The 24,788-nt window shown below is 57.9% G+C and overlaps 1 protein-coding gene across 1 annotated transcript in view; it reads left to right on the forward strand.

Moving 5' to 3' along the window:
- The window catches only part of MYH9 (myosin heavy chain 9), a 90,873-nt gene that overhangs the window by 59,549 nt on the left and 6,536 nt on the right, over positions 1–24,788 (forward strand). Inside the window, 26 exon segments of the mRNA XM_021091538.1 lie at positions 1,077–1,229; positions 2,297–2,470; positions 3,137–3,310; positions 5,606–5,720; positions 6,147–6,209; positions 7,855–8,048; positions 8,357–8,478; positions 9,477–9,546; positions 11,371–11,531; positions 12,587–12,695; positions 13,650–13,781; positions 14,222–14,428; positions 14,818–14,955; positions 15,540–15,663; positions 17,525–17,696; positions 18,484–18,696; positions 19,116–19,183; positions 19,186–19,259; positions 20,362–20,568; positions 20,730–20,834; positions 21,075–21,227; positions 22,561–22,678; positions 22,681–22,808; positions 23,781–23,993; positions 24,104–24,316; positions 24,599–24,760. Coding sequence (XP_020947197.1) covers positions 1,077–1,229; positions 2,297–2,470; positions 3,137–3,310; positions 5,606–5,720; positions 6,147–6,209; positions 7,855–8,048; positions 8,357–8,478; positions 9,477–9,546; positions 11,371–11,531; positions 12,587–12,695; positions 13,650–13,781; positions 14,222–14,428; positions 14,818–14,955; positions 15,540–15,663; positions 17,525–17,696; positions 18,484–18,696; positions 19,116–19,183; positions 19,186–19,259; positions 20,362–20,568; positions 20,730–20,834; positions 21,075–21,227; positions 22,561–22,678; positions 22,681–22,808; positions 23,781–23,993; positions 24,104–24,316; positions 24,599–24,760 — 3,762 coding nt within the window.

A 24,788-nucleotide genomic window follows, 5' to 3' on the forward strand; every position in this document is an offset into this window, starting at 1 on the left:
GGGGGGAAGCGACGCGAGCACACGCTGTTCCTGAAGCACGGCCCTTCCTGCGGCCAGGGCGGTGGCACCTGCCATCCTTGGGGCCCAGGCCAAGCAGCGGTCTGTCCCCCACCTGCTGTCCTGCCGCCCATGGGGAGAAGCAGCAGGGGTCTGTGCCACACACACGTGCCCACTGCCCAGGACCTGAGCCCCTCCCAGCAGGGCCTGCACTGGTGGTTTCTGGTTTCTCTCATGGCCCTGGCACTGGGCTCTTTTAAACTGCTGCTCCCAGCTCCCAAAATTATGAAGTTCCGTTGATCCGTCTGTCCTTTTGCCGTCCACTGTGCCTCACACCAGCGGCCGACGGCTGATGTTATGCAGAGTCCTCCCTCCAAAGCCAAGAGCGGTGTTTTCAAAGGACGCCGGGCACGGTTAAGGCCTGCTGTTCATTTCCCTGATGAATGCAGAGGCTTTAGTCTTTCTTTATAAAAACACGACACTCACACACTTAAGATTCAGAAGATACAGACGAGTCTAGAGAAGGAAAAACATTGCTTCGGTCCTACCCGGCGCCTTTACGGGGCGGCTCTTTCTTTCCTGCAAGGGCCTTTTCTTTCTTCCTTTCCTTCTTTTTTGAACTTAGAGTTGGCACTGTGGCTGTATTATGGAACTTCTCAAGTAATATTCTGCAAAACAAAGCAGAGTAGTGAAGGGAGCCCATGCACCTGTCACTCAGGTGGCTTCAGGAGCCACACATCTTGGCCAGTCTTGGCTTGTGGTTAACCCGATCTGCCTGCACAAGCAGATTTGCAGCAGCTCTCAGACAGGTTGTTGTTTCTACTGTAGAAACTTCACTTCGTGCCCTTTATTTTAAAAAGGCCTCTAAGTTCACTCTGCCTGTATGGTTGGACATTTGAGGTTGCCACACGTTCCTTATCAGTGACAATGCAGTGAACAAATTTGTATGTGGAGCTTTGTTCCATCTTGAGGGCTATTTATCTGGGGCTGGGCCCCATAGGTGACATTTGTGGAGCCAGGGCATGAGGGCTTAAAGGCTCCGTGTGTCTGATCCCCGCCCTCCTGGGTGTCCCCCCCAGGCTGACTTTGCCATCGAGGCCTTGGCCAAGGCCACCTACGAGCGCATGTTCCGCTGGCTGGTCCTGCGCATCAACAAGGCTCTGGACAAGACCAAGCGGCAGGGCGCCTCGTTCATCGGCATCCTGGACATCGCCGGCTTCGAGATCTTCGATGTGAGCGCCTCCCTCGGGCCCCTCGCGCCCCCTCGGCCCCCGGGCCGCTTCTCCTTGGGCTGAGGTCCTCTCCTGCGGCCCCACAGCCCCCCAGGCCGGCCCCTCCTTCCCGTGTGGACACAGGAGACCTTGGTTGGGCGTATTTTCAGCTTAAACAAGATGCCCTTTCCCAGCCAGAAGTGCTGGCGAGACTGGCACCTTCTGGACGGCGCTCCAGGAGGCCTCAGGGCAGGGGCTCTCTGTTGATTTACTCTCTTTTTAGTCTCAAATATTTATCGGGTGTTGGGACAAGACATTGTCCCTGCCCCCAAAGACTTCGAGGTCAGGTAGGAAAACTGATGACTACAGAAGGGGAGAGGTTCTCAACTTGGGGTCCATGGTCAGTTTCAGAGGAACCATGAACTTGGGTGGGGGAACGAACCTCTTTCTTTGCTGGGAACCTCCCTGAAATGCAGGCAGTTTTGTCGGCTGTGGCCTGAGCAGAGTATGCGAACCACAGCTGCAGTAGCAGTGCCTGTGATCTGCCTCCAGAAGAAATCAGACATTTTCACATCCCAGGAGTTGTTGCCGAGGTGTTGTCATGCCCATTTATGTTCATCTCTACTTAAAAGTTCTCGAGTTATTAAACCCACGGCTTGTGCTTGTTAATGTAGAAGCACCATGGGAGTTCCCTGGTGGCTCAGTGGGTTAAGGACCTGTTGTCACAGCTGTGGCATGGGTTCCACCCCTGGCCAGGGAACTTCCATGTCCCTCAGGCATGGCCAAAAAAAAAAAGAGGGGGGGGCACCATGTATTCATGTCACAATATGATAATTACGTCTCAACTTCTCTCTTTTGGAATCTATGCATTTTAAAACGTCCTTCTGATGCAAAGGGCGTTCCCAGACTGCTGGAGAGGGAGAGGTGTGGGCCCAGAAGTGCAGCCCCTGCGCATAAGTGTGATAATGGGAGGCCCAAGCTTGGAGGGGCCTGGGGAGGTTCTTCACAAACACCCGTCCCCTGCCTCCCCTGGGCTTCGCGGGCCTCGCCGCAGGACAGGCGTCTCTGACCGGGTTTCCCTCTTGCAGCTGAACTCCTTCGAGCAGCTCTGCATCAACTACACCAACGAGAAGCTGCAGCAGCTCTTCAACCACACGATGTTCATCCTGGAGCAGGAGGAGTACCAGCGCGAGGGCATCGAGTGGAACTTCATCGACTTCGGCCTCGACCTGCAGCCCTGCATCGACCTCATCGAGAAGCCAGTAAGGCCAGACCCGCCAGGCCTCGGCCTGCCTCTCGCTGCCCCTCTGGGGATGGAACTCTCCATAAGCCTAACACCAAATGATTTCCTTTTGCAATGAGGAGGACTTCTCTTTTTTAAATCAGTTGTGGTTTCCAACCAACCAGAACCCACATGGCTCCCAGGCTTGTCAGCCAGTCCCCACAATGCCTGTGTCTGCTCTCTGGTCCTGAAACTCAGTGCACGGAAGGGCCCTGGGCTCTGGGGCGCTTTCTCTTCCTCAGGAGGCTGGTCCTGAGTGTCACCCCTCTCCCCAGAGTGGTGCAGACCTGGGGTATGTGGGGCGGGGTTCGAGAGGGTCTGCAGGACCTGGCACCTGCTGAGGGCAGCCTCTGGGTCGTGGGTCAGGGGTCTACACGGCCCCTCAGGCCCACCAGGTGATCCCCAGCGCACTAACTGGAGATCCCTGGGATGGATCATTGGGCGAAGGTGTGTCGGCCATAGCCTAGAGCCCCAAAGGTTTCCTTTTAAACCGGAATGCCATGAAAACTGAGTGCTTTCAGTGATGCTCCTTATTTATTTCCCCTGTGGGGGAAGCACCGCCCACCTTCTAGAAGGATGCTGGGAGTTGGCGGAAGTGGGCGGTTCCCTTGTCGAGCCCCCTGCTGGGACGCTGTGCTTCCTCCAGGCAGGCCCCCCTGGCATCCTGGCGCTGCTGGACGAGGAGTGCTGGTTCCCCAAAGCCACGGACAAGAGCTTCGTGGAGAAGGTGATGCAGGAGCAGGGCACCCACCCCAAGTTCCAGAAGCCCAAGCAGCTGAAGGACAAAGCTGATTTCTGCATCATCCACTATGCCGGCAAGGTGAGGAGCAAACAAGGGAAGTGCCGGCCCGGCCCGACCTTCGTGGGAGATTCTGAGTCCTGCGCCCTGAGGTGGGGGAGGGGCACAGTATTCTAGTCCCATAACTCATCTGATAAGGGGTCTGGTGGCAGGGTGGCCACAGTCCACATTCACAACTCCTGGGCACTGTCCCATGTGAGTGAGGCTTTGAAGCTGCAGTACCCTGTACGTGCTCAGGCTGGTAGCATGTTGTGTATTATCATTAGGTGCATTTTCTGTGTGCAGAAGTAAGATGTGTGCTAAAGGCATGGGCTCTGGCGTTGGAATTAGAGCTCTGCCCTGTGTGACTTCGGCCCGGCTACTTCACCTCTCTGAAGCTTGGTTGCCGCCTCAGGAAAACGGGGGTGACCACCGCTGTACTGGGGTCATAGCGGGGCAGGCAGTGCTCTGGGGCGGGGCGTCTCAGCCCCCACTGCCCACAACAGGGGTGGCTCAGTGCTTGCTTTGTAGGCTGCTTAGCCGCATCTCTGGCTTCTCCCACCAGAGGTAAGTAGCGCCCTCCCTACTGGGGACACCCAGAAACGTCTCTGGATGTGATAGGTGTGGGGGCACAGTCCCCAGGGTGAGAGCCACAGTCTTGGACGATGGCTTTGTCATTGCCAAGGCCACCGGCCAGTAAATGGCAGAACTGCCATCACCCAGCGGGCACGCACCCTCTAGCTGGCTTCCTCCTGGGGCCAAACCTCACTGGACAGGAGTGTCTGGTCTGCAGCGTCCGGGCTCAGACTGAGCTGGTTTTTCTCAGCACGCTGAGTTGCTTGCAGAGTCTCTAGCAGCTGGTTACACTGGGATGTGTGACCAGCTCGGCTGGGCCCAGTCTCCCGTGCTGGTCGTGATGAAGGGTGAGGAGACTGGCGCTTTCCCAGCGCTGCTCCCAGGCCACCTGTGCTCCTGGGCCCAGAGCTGCTCAGTCTCCCCTGCTTAACTTTGCTGGCTCCTGTGGCTTCGTAAGCCACTCTTTACATGAGATAATAAAACCTGGGAGGTCCCGTTGTGGCATGGCAGAACAAATCTGACTAGGATCCATGAGGTGGTGGGTTTAATCCCTGGCCTTGCTCAGTGGGTTAAGGATATAGTGTTGCCATGAGCTGTGGTGTAGGTCGCAGATGTGGCTTGGATCCCACGTGGCTGTGGCTGTGGCTGTGGCTGTGGTGTAGGCTGGCGGCCACAGCTCCGATTAGATCCCTAGCCTGGGAACCTCCACGTGCCACGAGTGTGACCCTAAAACGCAAAAAAAAAAAACCAAAAAAACAAAAACACCTGCTTCTCCAGTTCCTTAAGGTGGTACCACCTGAGCTGCCAATTCCACTTCCACCTTTGTTAGAAATGCCAGAAGGCATTTGATGCAGTGCCGTCTGTGATGCCCGATACTGGGCAAGTCCATAGGAGGGTTGAATGGTGACACTGGCTGTGTGCTTCCTCACCGGGGCTGTGCTCCTGTCATTAAAATGACAGGGACGCCGGCTATGCCCAGGGGGACAGATGGCCAAGACACCCAGCTCAGATGTTTTTTTATATTTTATATATTTAAAACATCGTATTATGCATGTCAATAAGAACATTGGCTTTTTAGGGCCGCACCTGCATCATATGGAAGTTCCCAGGCTAGGGGGTCAAATTGGAGCTGCAGCTGCTGGCCTACACCACAGCCACAGCCACGCCAGATCGGAGCTGCATCTGCAATGTACACCACAGCTCTCAGCAATGCCAGATCCTTACGTCACTGAGTGAGGCCAGGGATTGAACCTGCATCCTCATGGATACTTGTTGGGCTCCTAACCGGGTGAGCCACAATGGGAACTCCCTTTCATCAGAAACGTTTTCCTAAAGAACGTATTTCAAAAAAGATAACGATAGTACATGCTCGGAGAAAACCTGGATATCCTGAAAATACAAGAAACGCAAAAATACTTGTCCTGTTCCTCAAAGGAAATAATCATAACATTTCATTAATATCTTTCTGGGATTTTTCCCTTATGTTCCTATTACCTTAAAAAAATTTAAAAACAAACGTTTTATGGCGTAGGTGCAACTGTGTGCTGGGCATTTGTGTGGTCTTGCCCTGTCACGTGACTCCACAGAGACACACTCTGGCAGCGTCCACTCTTGTCACTTACTTGTTTCCTGGGGATAGAACCGCCAGATGGAGGGGTTCGTGGTTTTTCGTGTCTCCACACGTGGGGTCAGCTCGTCCTCCAGGAGGCTGTGCACCCCGGTGCCCCCGAGCAGCCTGTGACCCGGGGTCCCATCTGGCAGGTGGATTACAAAGCGGATGAGTGGCTGATGAAGAACATGGACCCGCTAAACGACAACATCGCCACGCTGCTGCACCAGTCCTCTGACAAGTTCGTCTCGGAGCTGTGGAAGGATGGTACGCCCGCGGCCCTCACCCACTTCCCCGGCCCGCCGCCGGGCCTCGTCCCTCCCCGGCAGCGGGCAGAGCCCAGGACAAGGGCGCGCGCGTCTCCACCGATGCGGGCTGGCGGGCTTGTGTCCACTTAGCTCCCAGGAGCGTGGACTCCTCCAGCCCTAAGGGTCAGCCTGTCCTGAGCCCCGAGCATCCTTGAATGTGCTGTGCAGCCACTTGCTCTCAGGCAGAGACTTCTCAGGGCTCCACGGTCACAGACAAGCCCGGGCTTCCCTTGCGGGCGTCGCTCGGTGGCCTTAGACCAGCCACCCAGGTTCCCTTCCGGGTCCTCCCCGCAGCCCCTCCTCTCCTCGGAAGCTGTTCTTTTCGTTGGTTCTGCCGGTTTCTCCTTGCCTCTGCCTGGGTTTTGCTTTAACCTCTCTGTTGCAGAGATGCAGAGCACCCAGCGAGCCTATTTCTATCAGCGCTTTCCTATCCTCCACCTAGAACCAGGTGACTGGCCGCCCGGCGTGGCGTCCGTGTGTGGTGCATCCAGGCCCGTGTGGCACACGCTTCTGCTGAGCTTTCTCTGCCGCGGCTGCGCCTGCCTGACTGCCCTTCCCCGGTCTCCGCCCCGGGCTTGTGAGCAGGCTCCTCCCCGCTCCCTGGCACAGGCCTCGGCTAGAAAACCAGCCCCATCAGGGCCGTGTTTAGATATTGGCGATTTTGTGTTTTAGATCTTAAAAGGAAAAAAAATCCCTATCCCCTTCAGAGCTGCCCCTCGTGAAGGCGATGTCTCATCGCTTGGATTGCTGCTGTGTGTGAGCATGAGGGCTGCTGGTGTGTGTGTGTGTGTGTGTGTGTGTGTGTGCGCGTGTGCGCGCACATAAGAGGTGGGAGGGCATCCGTGTATCCATCCAACAGCACTTTGCAGGCACCTGCTCCTCCTAGGCCAGGCCTCCTGGGAGAAAGACATGCTCACATGAGACACTCAGTCATGGGGTGTATTCAACCCCCGCCCCGGGCGACCTGAGTGGCTTTCCCAAGCCACCCACTCTTGGGACACTTTTGGTGGCCAGTCAGAGGGGCTCGGTGGTGGCTGCATGAGGTCCCAGTGCCTCCCGTTGTATTTGAGGGGCTCATCAGGTCCACCCTCACTCCCGGCTTCCCTCTCGAGCATCTGTCCTTTTTCTTGTCTTCAAATAAAGGACAGCGATCTGGCCACAAAGGAAGAGGGAGCCGATTTTGTCACAGAATTCTGAACTTTTGCATCCAGCAATGGAAGCCGTTAAATTTAATACCGGCTCTTGCTTAAAACAGACCTTCTCTCTCTGGCCACTTAGGCTGGGTTTGCGCCTTGGAGGAGGTGGTTCACGTCATTGCTCTGGGCAGGAGCCTCGGTGACAAGGGCTACTTCCTGAGGGTTGGTTTAGATGATAAAGACCCGGGAGCTTGGAGACCAAGCGAGACCCGAGAGGAAGGAGGAGCCTGGGTCTCTGGGGAAGCCCTAGGTGGCCCTGGGTCTCTGGAATTCTGTGCTTTGACTGCACCCAGGCTGCTTGAGACCCTGCTGGGGGGAGCTCTGCGTGGGGGGAGTGCAGACAGAGGGGGTCCTCCAGAGCCCTGTGGGCGGTGGCAGGGTGGCTTTTGTGCTCCTGCCTTCTGACTCTTAGCCCAGGACTGTCAGGGAAAAGTCAACGGGCCTTCAGGATGCTGATTTTTGAATTTCCACTGGGATCCAAGGATTGCAGAGTCCCTGTAGGTCAAGTCTGAACACCTCCTCAGAGCCAGGCGAGCAGACCAGCTCGGCTCCTCACTCCAAAATGCATGTTTCGCTGTTGTGCCTGTGGGTTACGAGCCTCCCAGCGTGGCTGAGATGAGTGAGGGGGGCGTGGAGTTAGCCTTCACCAGCGCGCTGCTCCCCCTAGTGGCTCCGCAGTCTTTCCAAACCCTTTCCTGCTTTCTGCTCCCTGCTCACAAGGTCAAGTTTGCTCAGCGTTTGGAGATGACCTTGGCCTGCTGTGTAGACTCCAAGTAGAAAAGGTCTGCTGTTCCGTTGTCTCCTCTTTTTCTGTCCAAATGTCTGTCTCCTTCCCAGCTGTCCGCCCCCCGCCCGGACCCATTGGGTGCTCACGCGCGCTTTTCGTGGTCTCCACAGTGGACCGCATCATTGGCCTGGACCAGGTGGCCGGCATGTCGGAGACGGCGCTGCCCGGTGCCTTCAAGACGCGCAAGGGCATGTTCCGAACCGTGGGGCAGCTGTACAAGGAGCAGCTGGCCAAGCTGATGGCCACACTGAGAAACACCAACCCCAACTTCGTCCGCTGCATCATCCCCAACCACGAGAAGAAGGTGCGGCTGCTCGGCAGCGTGGCAGGGGGTGCTCAGCCCCGTCTGTCTCCACCGTGGCACACGGAGCCCTCGGCCTCGGAGCCCTCTGGGGGTGGCTCGGGGACTCTTAGGAGATGGCCTGCACTTGTAGCCTGCGTTTCTGCCTTGCTCGGACCTGGCTCTAGCACCCGAGCTGTTAAAACTGTGGGGGGCGGCGATTCCCAGCTCCCGGGGAGGCTTTTGTTCTGTTGCCTCCGGAGGGACCTGCCCTTTCTCCGTTAGTTCCTGGGCACAGAAGCGGGAGCACATGCGTGTATTTCCTTCCCTAGGCTGGCAAGCTGGACCCCCACCTGGTGCTGGACCAGCTGCGCTGTAACGGCGTCCTGGAGGGCATCCGGATCTGCCGCCAGGGCTTCCCCAACCGCGTGGTCTTCCAGGAGTTCCGGCAAAGGTGAGCGGGGCCCGCAGCCCAGGGTCTTTGGTCGGGGAGCCGTTTCCTCCTTCACCTCGAGCTGGATCCGGCCGCCTGGCTCCTCGCCTGGTCCTCTGCGCCACCCTCTGTGTGTGGAGGCACTTCCCCGTTTTGCTACCAAAACGAAAGTCCTCTCATTGGCTTTCACCCCTGCTGACTGCAGGGGCCTGGCGCACTTTGCCGCAGTTAGAGGAGCTCTGAAAAGAACGAGCATCAGGGAGTTCCTGTCGTGGTTCAGTGGTTAACGAATCTGACTAGGAACCATGAGGTTGCAGGTTCGATCCCTGGCCTTGCTCAGTGGGTTAAGGATCTGGTGTTGCCGTGAGCTGTGGTGCAGGTCAAAGACACGGCTCGGATCCTGCGTTGCTGTGGCTGTGGTGTAGGCCGGTGGCTACAGCTCCGATTCGACCCCTAGCCTGGGCATATGCGAGCGGCCCTAGAAATGGCAAAAAGACAAGAAAGGAGCATCAGCTGGAGACCGGAGCATGGAAGGGACTTTATGGAAAAGGAAGCCTGCTGTGCGTGGGGAGGGGGGCATTAGTGGTGCCGGGCTCTTTGCCTAATGACTGTGTTTAGTGCCAGTTGCTGTCATGACGCAGCCCCGTTTAATGGCTTGGACCACCCCGTTGATGAGCAGTTCCTGCAGCATCTCGGGGAAGAGCTGGGACTGGCCTGCTGGGGTTACAGACGTGGATGCTAGCACACAGCTAGTAAGCCTAACGCTCACTGTGGAGTGAGCCAAACGGTTCAGTGGGTGTTGCCATTCACTTTCTGGAAAACACCAGGCCTTCCTTGTGCCATTCAGCCTAAGAGAAGAGCTAGGCGGGTACACGGAATGGCCCCTGTCCTTCAGAGACTTTCTGGGAGATGTCTGTGTCTGCTGCCCTCTGGGGGGACCTTGCCTCTCTCGTGGGCATCCCAGCCCGTGTGGAATTGGAGCTGGGGGCGTTCTGACCCGGCTCCCTCTTCTTCCTCAGATACGAGATCCTGACACCGAATTCCATCCCCAAGGGCTTCATGGACGGGAAGCAGGCGTGTGTCCTCATGGTGAGTAGACATAACGTCCCCACCCTGTCAGGTGGCCTGTGGCTGGTGGGCACCCACTCCATCAGCGCTCGTGTGACCGGAGGGGCCCTTTGCGTCCGTTGACAGCTGTGCTCTCAGGTTCCACTAACAAGCCAGTTCTGACTCTGTCCAGCACCCTGGGTGGCAACCCCCTCGGGTCTCCGGTGGTCGAGGTGCCCCGAGGGAGCTGGGTGGGGAGGAGGGGTCAGACCTGTGGCATCTCAAGGCGGTGCTGGGACGGTCCCTTCCTTCGGGGCACATTCTGGTTCATTCTTGCTCCCGTCTCCTCCCATCATCACGCGCAGTGTGTTTGGTGGGGCACTTCCCCACCAGAGCACCACAAACTGCCCAAAGCCACCGGAGGCTGTTTCTGGGCTTTTCATCTCTTTTGCCCGCCCCAAAACAGTGCCTGATGGGCAGCGGGGACTGGGTTCTGCTTGCGTGAATGAAGGCCACGCTGGGGCTGCACCCACTTGGTCACTTTTCCGCTTTGCAAGCAGGTGTCCTGCTGGGTCTGACGTGACCAAGGTCAGCAGCAGCACCTCTTGTTTTCTTTACTTCACGGTCTTTCCGGAGTCAGCAGAAGATGGGCCAGAGGGGGGGTGGGGGAGGAAAGAGAAAAGGGAGGAGAATTTCTTTTTTTTTTTTTTTTTTGGAGGAGAATTTCAGCACCTGCTCTGAGCAGGCAGTGCATTGAGGGGCAGGGAGTGGAGGCTGGAAAAGGGAGCGGGAGCCAGCTCCTGCCCTCCGATGCGGTCAGCCGGCGCGAGGGGGCGGGAAGGATGGGGCCGCGTGTCCAGCTCCTGGCTGGGCCACCCTTTCTCCAGGCGACACAGCTGCTGGCCAGTGAGGGTTGTCCTTCCTTCAGCCATAAGCAGGTCCCCTCCATCCCACTTTGCAGGGGAGACAGGACTGGGTTCTTATTGCAGGGAGGAAGGTGGGGTGCAGGGCAGGGGGGTACCCATGTGGGCTTCCCCTCCCCCCACCTTCCCTTTTTGTGGGGCCTTTTCTGGGCACCGAGGGCCCCCAAATTCCACTTACCCTCCTCAAGACTCTGCCTCTTGGAGCTCAGTCTAAATCTCTTCTCTCCCGGGCAGATAGACAGACGGACAGATAGACCCTCCTTGCCAGTGGGCAAGTAATAAGAGAGCCTTGTCACTGTCCCCACACAGCTCAGTGACAGTAACGAAGGCTAAAGTCCATTCAGCACTTGTCACACGCTTGGCCCTGTGCTCAGCGCTGACGGCGCGTCTCGTCTGATCCTCGGAGCTCTCCTAGGAAGGAGGCACCAGCATTTGCTTTGTTTGTTGACGTTTCACTAAAGAAAGCGTCATTCCCATTCTACAGCCGAGGAGATGTGGGCTCTCAAAGGTTAAGCGGTCACCTAAGGAGCGTTTGATCCTGGGCCTGGCCTGAGCTGGCCTTCCAGAAAGCAATGACGCCTGGCTCCCTTTGCTTGAAGGGTGGTGACCTGACTGGGCGTCTGTGAGTGTGACTGCAGTGGGGGGCAGGACAGAGAAGGAAGGGGGTGACCTGTGAGGCCCCTCCAGTGCCAGGTTCTGGGTTTCCCTGCCCGTCTGACTCGTTACCCTGCCCCGGCTGCCCCCCACCCCGGCTTGCCCCCTTCCCAGTGTCCCCGCCCACCCCTGCCTCCCCCAGCCCGGCTTTCTCTGCATCTGGGGAAGGCTGCCCGCTGAGCAGAGAGATGGCCCGTGGCTCCGGGCCCGCCCCTGGCCGTGGCCTTGCTCTGGGGCTCCATGGCGGCGGGGGTGGCACGCGGTAAGTGGCCGGCTCTCCTCCATCCAGATCAAAGCCCTGGAGCTCGACAGCAACCTGTACCGCATCGGCCAGAGCAAGGTCTTCTTCCGGGCGGGCGTGCTGGCCCACCTGGAGGAGGAGCGGGACCTGAAGATCACGGACGTCATCATCGGCTTCCAGGCCTGCTGCAGGGGCTACCTGGCCAGGAAGTGAGTCGGACGCCCACCCCACCCGAGGCCTCGCCAGCTCTCCCGCTGCCAAGGGCGCTTGGGAAATGGTGGCCGGGGCGCCCCGATGCCAGTCAGGTGTCACCCTGGGAGGCCCCTGTGGCTTTGCCTGCCCACCCCCCCCCCACCCGCTTCCTGGGGTTTAAAGTGAGCGGGTCAGAGTTCCCATTGCGGAAACAAATCCGACTTTGGAAATGAATCTGACTAGGAATGATGAGGTTGTGGGTTCCATCCCTGGCCTCGCTCAGTGGGTTAAGGATCCAGCGTTGCCATGAGCTGTGGTGTAGGTCGCAGATGCAGCTCAGACCTGATGTTGCTGTGGCTGTGGTGTAGGCCGGCAGCTGTAGCTCCGATTCGACCCCTAGCCTGGGAACCTCCATGTGCTGCAAGTGCAGCCCTAAGAAAGCAGGAAAAAAAAAAAAAGTGAGCAGTGGAAGGGGGTGACTGTGCTCCTGCCCCCCTGCCGTTCCTCGCTGTGTGACTCGTTAGGGAGGACACCAGAGCCACTGTCCCCAGAATGCCCCGTGCTCCAGGGGAGGCCGTCCGTGAGTCAGAGCAGCTCCTGTGGGGTCCCGGGCTCACCTGCTGCAGGACAACGGGCGGGACATCTCAAGGCTGTCCCCTGAACCCCTCGGTGTCTGTGCTCAGGGGCTTCCATTCTGGCCTGAGCTCTGAGCCCTGAGAGCAGAGCATGAGGGTGTGGTGTTTGGCTGAGGGGACCTTCACAGGAGGTCAGCTGTTGTTACTCTCTCGCCAAACACATGCTCCAAGGTTGTGGGAGGCACAGGGTGAGAGGCTGCAGTCGGTAGGTCGCCTTAACGACCTTCAGTCACACTTGCCTTGGATCTATGGTGACCTCGAACCTGGTCCCCTTCTGTGCGGTCACCCGCAGGTGACCCCAGGCCAGCCTTCTTCCCCTCTCGTCTGTTTTGAGAGGCCCCCGGCACCTCAGCAGAGCCTCTGGGAGCGAGGTCAGGGCTGCGGGCGGGGGGTCTGCTGTCCCTGCGGGGGTGCTGACCGGGACCCTCACTGCACAGGGCCTTTGCCAAGCGGCAGCAGCAGCTGACGGCCATGAAGGTCCTGCAGAGGAACTGCGCCGCCTACCTCAAGCTGCGCAACTGGCAGTGGTGGCGGCTCTTCACCAAGGTGGGTCTGGAGGGGCCTCCCCGTGACACGGGGGACGAGTGGGCCTCGTGTTGGCCTCCTGTGGGGCTCAGGCCTGGGACCGGCCCTTTGCCCGTGTCTTCACGCCGGGCACCTGAGCCTGGGACGGCTGGAGGGTGTGAGCCGGGGCCTCTGTCCTGTGTGGGCTGCCGAGGCTGCTCTTGGGTGGGGCCAGGACAGCTTCAAGTGCAGCCTGTGGGACATCAAGGCCCCCTTCACCCACCACAGACCCACGTGGGGCAGGTGCTGCCCACCTGGGAACCCATAGGAGGGTCGGTCATAATCTGGACACTGCTGGACGGGTCCTCCCAGCCTTTACAAGAATCCCTTTCTTGCTAGAGATGGTCAGACGGCTTTGTTCTTAATAAGTGATTTGTGGTACTGGCAAAAAGACTAAAAGGGTAAATAAAATAAAAACTCATCAATAATCCCTTCAACCTTGAGCCAACATCAATACTGAACAGATGTTTCAGTATGTTTTCCCGCCTTTTTTTGACTCCCTGTCAATCTCCGTTACGTAAACCATACATTCTTACGCAGCTGAGTAAGAGCTTGGCTTGCCTAAAGTCTTGGGTTGCTCTTTCCATTTAAAATTCCTTCTTAGCGTCATTTTTAAGAACTGTTTGCTAGAGATGGTTCATAATTGCTCTGGCTACTTTTCCAGCAGCGGACTTTATCTCTTTCCTAACTTCCGCTAGTGTAAGCCTGCTGCCCTGACCGCCTGCATGCACACATAGGAGTCCTTTCCCCAGAATGTAATTAGCAGGTCAGAGGCTCTGCGCATTGATTTCCCGTTTGCACCCCCTCTGCCCAGCATCCTCCTGCCCCTCCCTCTCTTGAGCTTGTGCTTCCACGGGTAAGGGGAAGCTCCCCTGGCTCTCAGCCAGGACAGGCATCTCCCCCTGAGCATGCCTCCTCCTCTGTCTCCTCTCCTAGGTTAAGCCACTGCTGCAGGTGAGCCGGCAGGAGGAGGAGATGATGGCCAAGGAGGAGGAGCTGGTGAAGGTGCGGGAGAAGCAGTTGGCTGCGGAGAACAGGCTCACAGAGATGGAGACCCTCCAGTCACAGGTGGGTGTCTACAGGCTCTGCCCAGGTCGTGCTGCCACCTGCTGGCCAGCAGCAGGCGCAGCAAGCTTGGTGTTTAAGGAGATGTGTAATGGTAGACAAACTGGGGTTAATCCCTCAGCATACCCCATTCGGGGTTATAAGATGTCGGGGGCTGCCCCACAGGGTGGAACATTCGTGATTGTTGGGTTCAAGGCACAGCTCCAGTACTTAACCTCTCTGAGCCTCTTTCCTAGGGATCTCGGTGTGCAGCTCTTGGAGTGGTGGTGAGGGGTGAGGGATGTGATGGTTAGGTGTGCCTGGGAGCTTACGCATCCTGAGACAGAAGCCACTCTGCTCAGCAGGGGCTCTCCTCCCAGGAGCCTGCCTGGGGACCAGCTCTCCTGGAGGGATAAGCGGCCGAGGAGGTGGTAGGAGCTTACATGTCCCATGTGTTCTTGCAGCTTATGGCTGAGAAGTTGCAGCTGCAGGAGCAGCTCCAGGCAGAGACAGAGCTGTGTGCCGAGGCCGAGGAGCTCCGGGCCCGCCTGACGGCTAAGAAGCAGGAGCTGGAGGAGATCTGCCATGACCTGGAGGCCAGGGTAGAGGAGGAGGAGGAGCGCTGCCAGCACCTGCAGGCCGAGAAGAAGAAAATGCAGCAAAATATTCAGGTACCAGAGGAAGGGCAGGGCCGACCCTGGGAGTTGCCGGGGGAGGGGGCGGTTCACAGGTGCCTGGGGAGGATGGCGCCGCACCCTTTTCCGGGGGCAGCCCTGGGGTGGGATGCTCTTTGGGGCAGTTACTTCTGTGCCCATGAACACTGTCCCACTGAGCATCGAAGCCCATTTAATTCCCCTTCTCCATCCTCTCTCCGGCTGCTCTGTGGAGCAGAAGGTGGCAGTCATTGGAGGAAGCCCCTCCGAACATGTGACCCCTAGATTGGACCCAAGTTCTTGTCCCCATACCCCAGAACCCATATGTGGGGACTGGGCCCCATCCCAGTGGTGCTGCAGGCTCTTGGGGGTCTGAGCTGCTCACAGTCGTCCTGGCTTTGCTGTAGGAACTGGAGGAGCAGCTGGAGGAGGAGGAGAGCGCCCGGCAGAAGCTGCAGCTGGAGAAGGTGACCACCGAAGCCAAGCTGAAGAAGCTGGAGGAGGACCAGATCATCATGGAGGACCAGAACTGCAAGCTGGCCAAGGTGAGGCTGTGGGCTGGGTCCCAGGGAGCGGTCGGCAGCAGGGAATCGCACTGGGGTGGGAGGAGGGACGGGGTCAGAATGTCACCCTCCATCTCCAGGGGGTGGGGTGGGCAGGTTGACGCGGCAGGATGCCTGCCGGGACCTGCAACGTCGGGGGTGAGCATGCTGAGTGATGGTATCTGGCTGTTACACCGGCTGTGTGGTTGATGCTTGGGGGCCTTCCTGAGATCAAGACTCAGCAGTGCCCACACGAAGCCAATTGTGAGAAGAGCAGCTGGGGTCCTGGGGCAGGGACCAGGCAGGGAGAAGGTGGTGCCATCCTGCCTGCCCTGAACTCCCTCCCAACACTCGCCACCACCTGCAAGTCTTCTTACCTGAGCAGAAAGGGATAACACAGGCAGGAAGAAGGGCTTGGCCATTCCATCTGTGCGGTCAAGGAAGCTTCTCCAGCGATTTCAGGAGAGCTAGTGAACTTGGTCAGGTGTTAAGGCCCTGCTCTGCCCTTCAGTCCTAAATGTCTGGGTGCTGTGAGGAGAGCTGCCGTGTTCTTCGCTCAGCTAACTCTGACCCACCCTCCCCTGCAGGAGAAGAAGCTGCTGGAAGACCGGATAGCTGAGTTCACCACCAACCTCATGGAAGAGGAGGAGAAATCCAAGAGCCTCGCCAAGCTCAAGAACAAGCACGAGGCGATGATCACCGACTTGGAGGGTAAGGGGTGCCCAGGGTTGGCTCTAGGCAGCCAGGAGCTGGGGCGCCAGGCGGGTCTTCTGCTCACTCTGTGCAGCGAGGCCGGAGTCTGCAGCGTCTGGGCGCTGACCTGGGGGACGGTGCCCGCTCCCTGTGGAGGACGGTTCCCAGGTGAAGAATTGAGCTCTGGTGTTTCTCTGTTGTCAGCACCACATGTTTCACAAGCTTCTCAGATTTCCTAGGGAGTTCTAGGTTTGACCCCTACTAGCTGTGTCATCTTTCACCTGTTATTTAATCTTCATGAGCTTTGGTCTCTCTTATCTCTAAGGGGCACAGAGACAGGGTGAGCGTGAGGACTAAACTAAATCACGGACATGCTGTGCCTCGTGTAGGATGCTGGCCAGCTGTCACGAGAGGCCATTGCTTGACATGGGACAGGAAGACAAATCATACCTTCACCTCCCTGTGTCCTGGGGTTCATGATGTCCAGGGGGACGGGTCAAGTTCAGGCTGTGCTATCTGGAGACTCCTTGCCCATGGACAACACAGGGAGAGAGGAGCCAGAGATCACTGCTCCCTCTGTGGAGACTCAGGGCATCCCGGTGCCCAGGACAGTTGTCAGTGTCCCCTGGATGTAGGGCCAAACCATCCTGGCTGGTCACTGGGAGAATTTTCCCAGCCTGGTTTCCCAGCCCTCCGGGATGGAGTGGGTCAGGCCGTCCAGGGGAAGAGAGCTCCTGACACAGGGACCTCTTCACCCGGGAACAGCCTGAAAGACCCCATCAGCCAAGAGGTCTTAGAGCAGCACGCCCACCAGATTGGCAGACATGAAAGTGAGATTGACACTCACCAGTGTTGCCAAAGATACAGAACAGTCAGAACACACACATGCTGCTGGTGGAAGCCTACACTGGGAGGCAGCTTTGGAGAACAATCTGGAAGTGCCCAGTAAGGCGGAAGCTTTGCCTGCAACCCATCACTCTCATCCACGTGAGCTGTGGGGTCACAGGCCAGCACGCTCACAGCATCATTGTTCAGGAGGGCGCAAGACAAACACAGTACAACTGCCTGTCAGGCTGGAGGGTCGACAGATAAGTTGTGGTGTCATCGCATGTGGGTATTAGACAGAAGGATACAGCTTACAGTGACACTCAGGTGGCTAACTCTCCTCATCGTGCTGAGTGGCAAAGGGAGGACAAGGAATGGGCCGCCAGCCCTGCTGAGCACACTCTGGGCAGGTGCGGTTCCAAGTGCTTTCAGACACCAGCCCATGCAGGGCTCACAGCAGCCTAGGGCAGGAGCCTGTCTTACACCCTTACTATTCAGATGAAGCACAGAAAGGTAAGGAGATCACCTGGGTGAAGTCATAGCAGCCAAGTAAAGCCCATTGGACTCAGGTCCATAGAACTTACACATGACAGATCCCTTATGTAAGTTCAGATTCATGCCAAACTAAAACAAATTTTTAGGGAGACAGATGTGGTACAGCCTCAGAGGGAAACGAGGGAGTTGTAAAACACAGCTTTGGGGAGTAGTTCCCAGGTGAGAAAGTCACAGGTGGTGTTGGAGAGACAAGGACTTGACAGCATAGGGTAACATTCTTTTCCTTCATCTAGGAGCTGGTATAGGTTTCTGTGTATCATGACCATTTAAACCTCACGTATGTTTTATAACAAATGTTTAGTATTTTATATTATAATTGAGTTCCCTTGTGGTGTAGTGGGCTAAAGATCTGGCATTGAAATTGCAATGGCTCAGGTCACTGCTGTGCCGTGGGTTCGATTGCCAGAACTTTCATATGCCAGGGGTGCAGCCAAAAAAAAAGGAAGACAAAGGCATAAAAACCTGCAGTCACCAAGGGCTCCCTGTTCTCCCTTCTCAGAGCGCCTGCGGAGAGAGGAGAAGCAGCGTCAGGAGCTAGAGAAGACCCGCCGGAAGCTGGAGGGAGACTCCACGGACCTCAGCGACCAGATCGCCGAGCTGCAGGCTCAGATCGCCGAGCTCAAGATGCAGCTGGCCAAGAAGGAGGAGGAGCTCCAGGCTGCCCTGGCCAGGTGAGGGACAGCATCAGCCTGCGGCCAGGTGGCTGGCACTGGTGCTCTCGGCAAGCTGCGGGCACATATTCCCTTGTTGTCTCGGAAGCCAATTTATGGCAAAACATTTCCTGTGTGCTAAAAGCAGTTTAATGCTTCTTTGTCATTTTGACTGTAATCCCAAAAAAGTCATCCATAACCCTTGTCACCTAATCAAAACAATCCTCTCTCTTTTTTTTTCCTTTTAAAAAATATCTTGGCTACAGGCATGCTTTTTAAAAATAGACTTTATTTTTTAGAGCATTTTTAGATTCAGAAAAAATTGAGAAGGTAGAGAGACTCCTCAGGTCCCCACATGAATAGAGCTTCCCTACTAGCAACCATCCCCAGGCTAAGAATGATACATTGGTTGCAATTCACAAACTGCATTGAGACATCATTATCACCCAAAGTCCAGAGCACATTTGTATTTTTATTTAGTTGCCATAATCATGGACTGTAGCATTTTATTTCCTTGTTTTTTTTCCATTTAAATTTCTTTTTTTTTTTTTTTTTTTTTTTTTAATGTTTCAAGCACTGGATCGTAACTTGGAAAATGAAGGGATTCCTCTGTGAGGTTTTTGAATTCTCAAAGTGGAATTGCCCTTAAGTCTTCTGGATGCCTCAGACATTTTTTCTAAGCTCCCAAAGGCCATGACTGTGCCTGCCAGAAGTGGCTTTGGCTGCACCTCTCTAAAGCCTTTTCTGTGAACTCTGCTCTCTAGAGGTGACAGTGACCTCACTCTGAAGTTGTTGGTCTCTTTGGCAGAGTGGAAGAAGAAGCCGCCCAGAAGAACATGGCCCTAAAGAAGATCCGGGAGCTGGAATCTCAGATTTCTGAGCTCCAGGAAGACCTGGAGTCTGAGCGTGCTGCTAGGAATAAAGCTGAGAAGCAGAAACGGGACCTCGGGGAAGAGCTGGAGGCCCTGAAAACAGAGTTGGAGGACACTCTGGATTCCACGGCTGCCCAGCAGGAGCTCAGGTGTGCCTTGGGGCTGACTGGCCCAGTCACTGAGGAGGAGGGAAGTGATGGTGGGACAGGGAGGCTGTGACCTAGAAGGGGCGGACCCAGGCCTCTGTGCCCAGTGGCCTTACTGTCCTGGAGCAGAGAGCATGAGAGCTGATGGGTCCTCAGCACCTTCTCCCTGAGTGGAGCGGAGTAGACCTGTTGAAGAGCCTGGCTTGGGGTTGGGGTGAGGCAAGGGTGGGCTTTAGGCTGAAAGGCTTCAGAAAGCCCCACAAAGTGTGTCTGTAGGATGGATGGCCGAGGAGGGAGGCCAGCAGGCCAGAAAGCTGCCCCGGGGTGGCCAGTGCCCCATACCAGGGTCAGTGCACCAGGGAAGAGCCCAGGGCAGCCGCCTCCAGAGTCCTGGCCCCCCCTGAGTGTGTTGATCTGTCCAGGTCCAAACGGGAACAGGAAGTGAACATCCTGAAGAAGACCCTTGAGGAGGAGGCCAAGACCCACGAGGCCAGATCCAGGAGATGAGACAGAAGCACTCGCAGGCCGTGGAGGAGCTGGCAGAGCAGCTGGAGCAGACGAAGCGGGTATGGGGCCCGGGGACTGGCTCCGGGAGGCTCTACCACCGTGGGAGGGAGGGGGTGGCTCGTGGAGCCCAGGCTCCAGCCTTGAGCAGTCCTGTGCCTCGGTTTCCCCATCTGTAAGGGAGGCTGCTGATGGGTCCATCTCAGACCATCATGTGGTCGGAGTTGGTAACATGTAAGGCACTTAGTTATCAGGGCTTAGTAAGCTGTTCAAGTATCATTTTTATTATCATTCTCATTCTGTTCACCAACCTGCCAGACCAGAAAGTTTCATGGACTTGGAGTTTTCTGAAGCCCAGCCCCTCTCTAGAGCACCCCTAACAGGTGGTCAGCTGGAGTCTTCTTAGGACAACGTGGGGGCTATTGACCCCAGCGGGTTTCTCAGCCAAGCTGAACAAGGCAGTCCTGTGGCCTCCAGCTCACAGCCACTCTTGGTGGCAGCCGGAGAAGGCAAAGGCCTTCCATGTGGCACCCTACCCACTATTTTCAGAAATATGCCCTGTCCCCGGCTCCCTTCAGCCTCCACCTGGTCTGGGCAGCTCGAAGCCTTGCCTTATCCTTGAGCTGTTTTTACCCAAAGTCCGTCTGCATTCACTCTGGATCCGGTTTATCCTGAACTCGCCCATGACGCCGTGGCTGGCTCGGTGGAAACGAGAGTGGGATTGTCCCATTTACTCTGTAAACTCCACTTTTGTGTTTTGAGAAGAACACTGCGTTATTACTTCAAACATCACATCGTTAAGCGACTTTCCTGGAAGAGTCTTAACTGCGAGCTGTGATAATTTCCTTCGTCCTGTAATAATATCGCTAAGACCTGACATCAGCAAGGACAGCATCTTGCAGGGGGACGCTGGGCGGGGATTGTTTGGGCGTTGGGGAAGCTGAGGCCCTCAGGGCCAGGCCAGGCCACGTGCTGGGTGTCCCCAGCCAGCCAGCGGAGGGATGAAAACAGATCAGGCCCAGCCTTCCGAGTCCAGTGTCAATTTTGCAGAGGCTGCAAGTTCTGGGTCTGGACCCGCCGGCTCTTGTGATGCTGTTAGACAGACGGGCCTCCCGTCAGGGCACAGGGGCTCCCTTTCACATCTTTGCTTCCCCCCCCCCCCAGGTGAAAGCCAACCTGGAAAAGGCCAAGCAGACCCTGGAGAATGAGCGAGGGGAGCTGGCCAATGAGGTGAAGGTGCTGCTGCAGGGCAAGGGGGACTCCGAGCACAAGCGGAAGAAGGTGGAGGCGCAGCTGCAGGAGATGCAGGTGAAGGTCACCGAGGGAGAGCGCGTGCGCACGGAGCTGGCCGACAAGGTCTCCAAGCTGCAGGTGAGGCCTCCCCCGGACGCCTGGGTCCTGGCCCGTGTCCCCAGGGCATTCTCCCCTCCCCCACAACTGGCTCAGGTCCAGCCTGGACTGAGAGCCGAGGTGGGGCCCGAGCAGCTGTGGCCCACCGAGCTCACGGGCCTTTGTCCCCTGTCTGCACGCAGGTGGAGCTGGACAACGTGACAGGTCTCCTCACCCAGTCGGACAGCAAGTCCAGCAAGCTCTCCAAGGACTTCTCTGCTCTGGAGTCCCAGCTGCAGGACACGCAGGTGAGGGTGGCTGCGGGCCGGCAGCCCCACTCATGCTGGAGGACCGTGCCCGCAGCCGTAGCGGACAGGCCTCTGCTCTCCTGGCACAGAGGGTCCGCCCCTGCGTCTGCAGGCTCTCTGGGTCCTCCCGCCTCCCCGCCAGGTCTTTGCCGGCTGTCCCCCGAATCTGGGGACCAGCTCGTCCCTCCCTTTGAGGGTGTGGGGACCTCGGGGCCCTGACACTGCGTGTCCTCGGAGTAGGAGCTGCTGCAAGAGGAGAACCGGCAGAAGCTGAGCCTGAGCACGAAGCTGAAGCAGGTGGAGGATGAGAAGAACTCCTTCAAGGAGCAGCTGGAGGAGGAGGAGGAGGCCAAGCGGAACCTCGAGAAGCAGATCGCCACCCTCCATGCCCAGGTTCGGAGCCAGCTCCCCCATGAGAAGCCCCAGGCTGCCCTACAGGCTGGGGAGCTTCTGGCGTGGTGCCCACTGGACCCCAAGGGCACAACCCTGCTGCCAGGTCTCCCAGGCCTCCCCGAGCTGGAAGGCCTCTCCTTGTGAGCGCCCCCCCAGACCAGGGCGCGTGCTTGGGGCTCCCAGGGAGAATGCAGGGAACCCGTGAACTTGACTGGAGGAGACAAATGTCTCCACTTCTCCAGTCTCTGGGTGGCGTTTGGCTCATGAACACAGGCAGTGGGCTGTGACCAGGCACTAACTCTGGCCTGGTCGGTAGAAACCGCTGGTCCTTGTGGCCGAGCTGTGGCCGGGCTTTGCGGAGGTCGTCATGCACCTCACTGTTCAGGAGCCTGCTGTTTGCGGTGCTGATAAAGAAGCACGAGGGTTACTGAGCCACAGTCTTAAGAAATACCCATCAATCGCACTGTTCTATATCGGTTTACTTGGTAATGCTGTGTATTTTACTTATGCCTGTCAAAACATCATTATGAGGAGTGCCGTTGTGGCTCAGCGGTCAACGAACCCGACTAGAAACCATGGGGTTGCGGGTTCGATTCCTGGCCTTACTCAGTGGGTCGAGGATCCGGTGTTGCCATGAGCTGTGGTGTAAGTTGCATACATGGCTTGGATCCAGTGTTGCTGTGGCCATGGTATGGGCCTGCAGCTACAGCTCTGATTCGACCCCTAGCCGGGAACCTCCATGTGTCATGGGGGGGTTTAGGTGTGGCCCTAAAAAAAAAAAAAAAAAAAGGCAAAAAAAACCCCACATCACTATGAGAAGGCCATAGTAGTGTCTAGACTCTCAAAGGGTCTGTGGCCAAAAACAGACCAGTAGATTCTGGATCTTGTCTTCAGACTTAAATGGGCTGGAAGATCTGCGCCAACTCAGGCGCGGCTCAGAGTCCCCTCCGCACCTGGGCAGGGTAGGGAGCAAGTTCACGCGGTGGCAGCTGTGTGTCCAGGTGCAAGGAGGTGGCTGCGGGAGGGGCGCTGGCAGGCTCCTAGCAGATGAGCTTCCGTGGGGCGCCAGGCTGCTGCCTGGAAGCGGGGGTGGGTGGGGTGGGGGAGTGGAGGAGGCTCCTGCTCCAGGCCTTGGTCTTGGCACAGCTCACAAGGAGAGGCCTTCCAGAGCCGACCTGCAGTGTCCGCCTCCCCTGGGCTCTGTGCACCGACACCTGCCCTCTGCAGAATCTCCATGCCCCTGGCCCCGGGGGCGGAGTGGTTTGGGGGCACTCTCTCTCTGGGGTGGCGTGTGTGCTGGGCACCTCCTTACCTACCCGCTGGCCCCGCTCAGGTGACCGACATGAGGAAAAAGATGGAGGATGGCGTGGGGTGCCTGGAGCTGGCCGAGGAGGCCAAGAGGAAGCTCCAGAAGGACCTGGAGGGGCTGGGCCAGCGCTTCGAGGAGAAAGTGGCGCCTACGACAAGCTGGAGAAGACCAAGACGCGGCTGCAGCAGGAGCTGGACGACCTGCTCGTGGACCTGGACCACCAGCGGCAGAGCGTCTCCAACCTGGAGAAGAAGCAGAAGAAGTTCGACCAGGTGGGTGCCGGCGGCGTCTCCTTCTCACATCCTCCCTTCTGCAGTCCGCCCGGCCCAGGGGCACCGTGGCCCGGCCTGGGGGGGCCCTTCTGGGGAAGGCGGTCCCCCATTCGGGTTCACTGAGGGGCCGGAAAGAAAATGCCCCCAACCCAGGGCCGCTTCACACACTAGGTTCGGGAGCACCTTTTTTCAGATTTCCTGCAACGAGCGCTTTTCATCTTATTTAAAATCTTTGTTCGCACCTCTGGCTCGCTCCAGCAGATCTGAGGCAGCTTCCAGAGGTGCAGACAGTGGGGGCGGGAAAGAAAAACGGAATAAAGCAGGTGGGAGAACGGGCCTAGGGCGGTCGAAGGCTGTCATTCTGGCAGTTTTTCGCTCACGTGGCGGCTACTCAGCGTCTGAAGTCACGTGTGCAAAGTCTGCAGTGTCCCCCATCTGGCCCATTTGAGAAATGGGTCCATGGAATGAGGTTCTGGGGCAAAGGGAGGGAAACAAGATGATATGGCCAGAGGGGGACGGTGCCAGGGAGTGTTCCAGCCTCGGAGGAGCGCCACGCATGGGGTTGGGGCCTCCGAGCAGCCAGATGGCGCGTTCTGGCTGTGAATCTGAGGGGTAAACCCCAGCCAGTCGTGCAGGAGAACCACGGCCTTTCCAGGTGAAACACTTCCTGTGGCTTCCATGGGAGGGGCGCCAAGGGTGCAAAGCATGTGGTTACTCAGTGATAAGAGCTACACCCGCTCTGAAGTGTGGTGGCAGAGGCCATCTCTACCCTCGTGCAGTTACAAGGACACACTGCATAGCGCATGTGACCCTCAGAAGCCACCTGCTCTCCCTGGTCCCCCTCCCCCAGCCCCTGGGCCCTCTTTTCCCCAGAGAGCCGGGGGCGGATGCTTTGCCTGCTGGAGGCCAGCAGGCTCTGAGCTCTTTGCAAGAGCCCGTGGCTGGAGCTCATGGTGCCCGCCTCTCTCGCAGCTCCTGGCCGAGGAGAAGACCATCTCCGCCAAGTACGCGGAGGAGCGCGACCGGGCGGAGGCCGAGGCCCGGGAGAAGGAGACCAAGGCGCTGTCCGTGGCGCGGGCGCTGGAGGAGGCCATGGAGCAGAAGGCGGAGCTGGAGCGGCTCAACAAGCAGTTCCGCACGGAGATGGAGGACCTCATGAGCTCCAAGGACGACGTCGGCAAGAGCGTGAGTCCCGAGCCCGCCGCGGGGCGGGGTCTAGGGGCTGAGGGGGGACCCTGTGGCCGCGGACCCGGGGCCTCACGTCCCTCTGCTCTTGACCGGGACCCCGGCGGCAGGTGCACGAGCTGGAGAAGTCCAAGCGGGCTCTGGAGCAGCAGGTGGAGGAGATGAAGACCCAGCTGGAGGAGCTGGAGGACGAGCTGCAGGCCACCGAGGACGCCAAGCTGCGGCTGGAGGTGAACCTGCAGGCCATGAAGGCCCAGTTCGAGCGGGACCTGCAGGGCCGCGACGAGCAGAGCGAGGAGAAGAAGAAGCAGCTGGTCAGACAGGTGCGGCTGACCCTCCTGTCCCCCCCGGGCCGGCGCGGGCAGGGGTGGGCAGGGACTGACCACGCTGGGTCCTGGGGGCTCCTTTCTCCTTCCTGCACTGGGACCGTGCCCGCCAGCCCTCTGTCCCGGGGCTCAGTACCCCCCACCCGCGGCACCTCTACCGGGTTTTAGTCAGTAACTCTCACTGCCCCTGGAGGCCCTGTGCACCAGCCCATCCAGGCCCCGAGCTGAGGCAGGGTCTGTGGCTACGACCGGCCCCCTGAGCCACCCGTGTCTCCCCAGGTGCGGGAAATGGAGGCCGAGCTGGAGGACGAGCGGAAGCAGCGCTCGATGGCTGTGGCCGCTCGGAAGAAGCTGGAGATGGACCTGAAGGACCTGGAGGCCCACATCGACTCAGCCAACAAGAACCGGGACGAAGCCATCAAGCAGCTGCGGAAGCTGCAGGTGAGCTCAGGCTAGACCAGACCTCAGC

This window comes from Sus scrofa, chromosome 5 (genome assembly GCF_000003025.6).
Source record: "Sus scrofa isolate TJ Tabasco breed Duroc chromosome 5, Sscrofa11.1, whole genome shotgun sequence".
In the NCBI taxonomy this organism is placed as follows: domain Eukaryota; kingdom Metazoa; phylum Chordata; class Mammalia; order Artiodactyla; family Suidae; genus Sus; species Sus scrofa.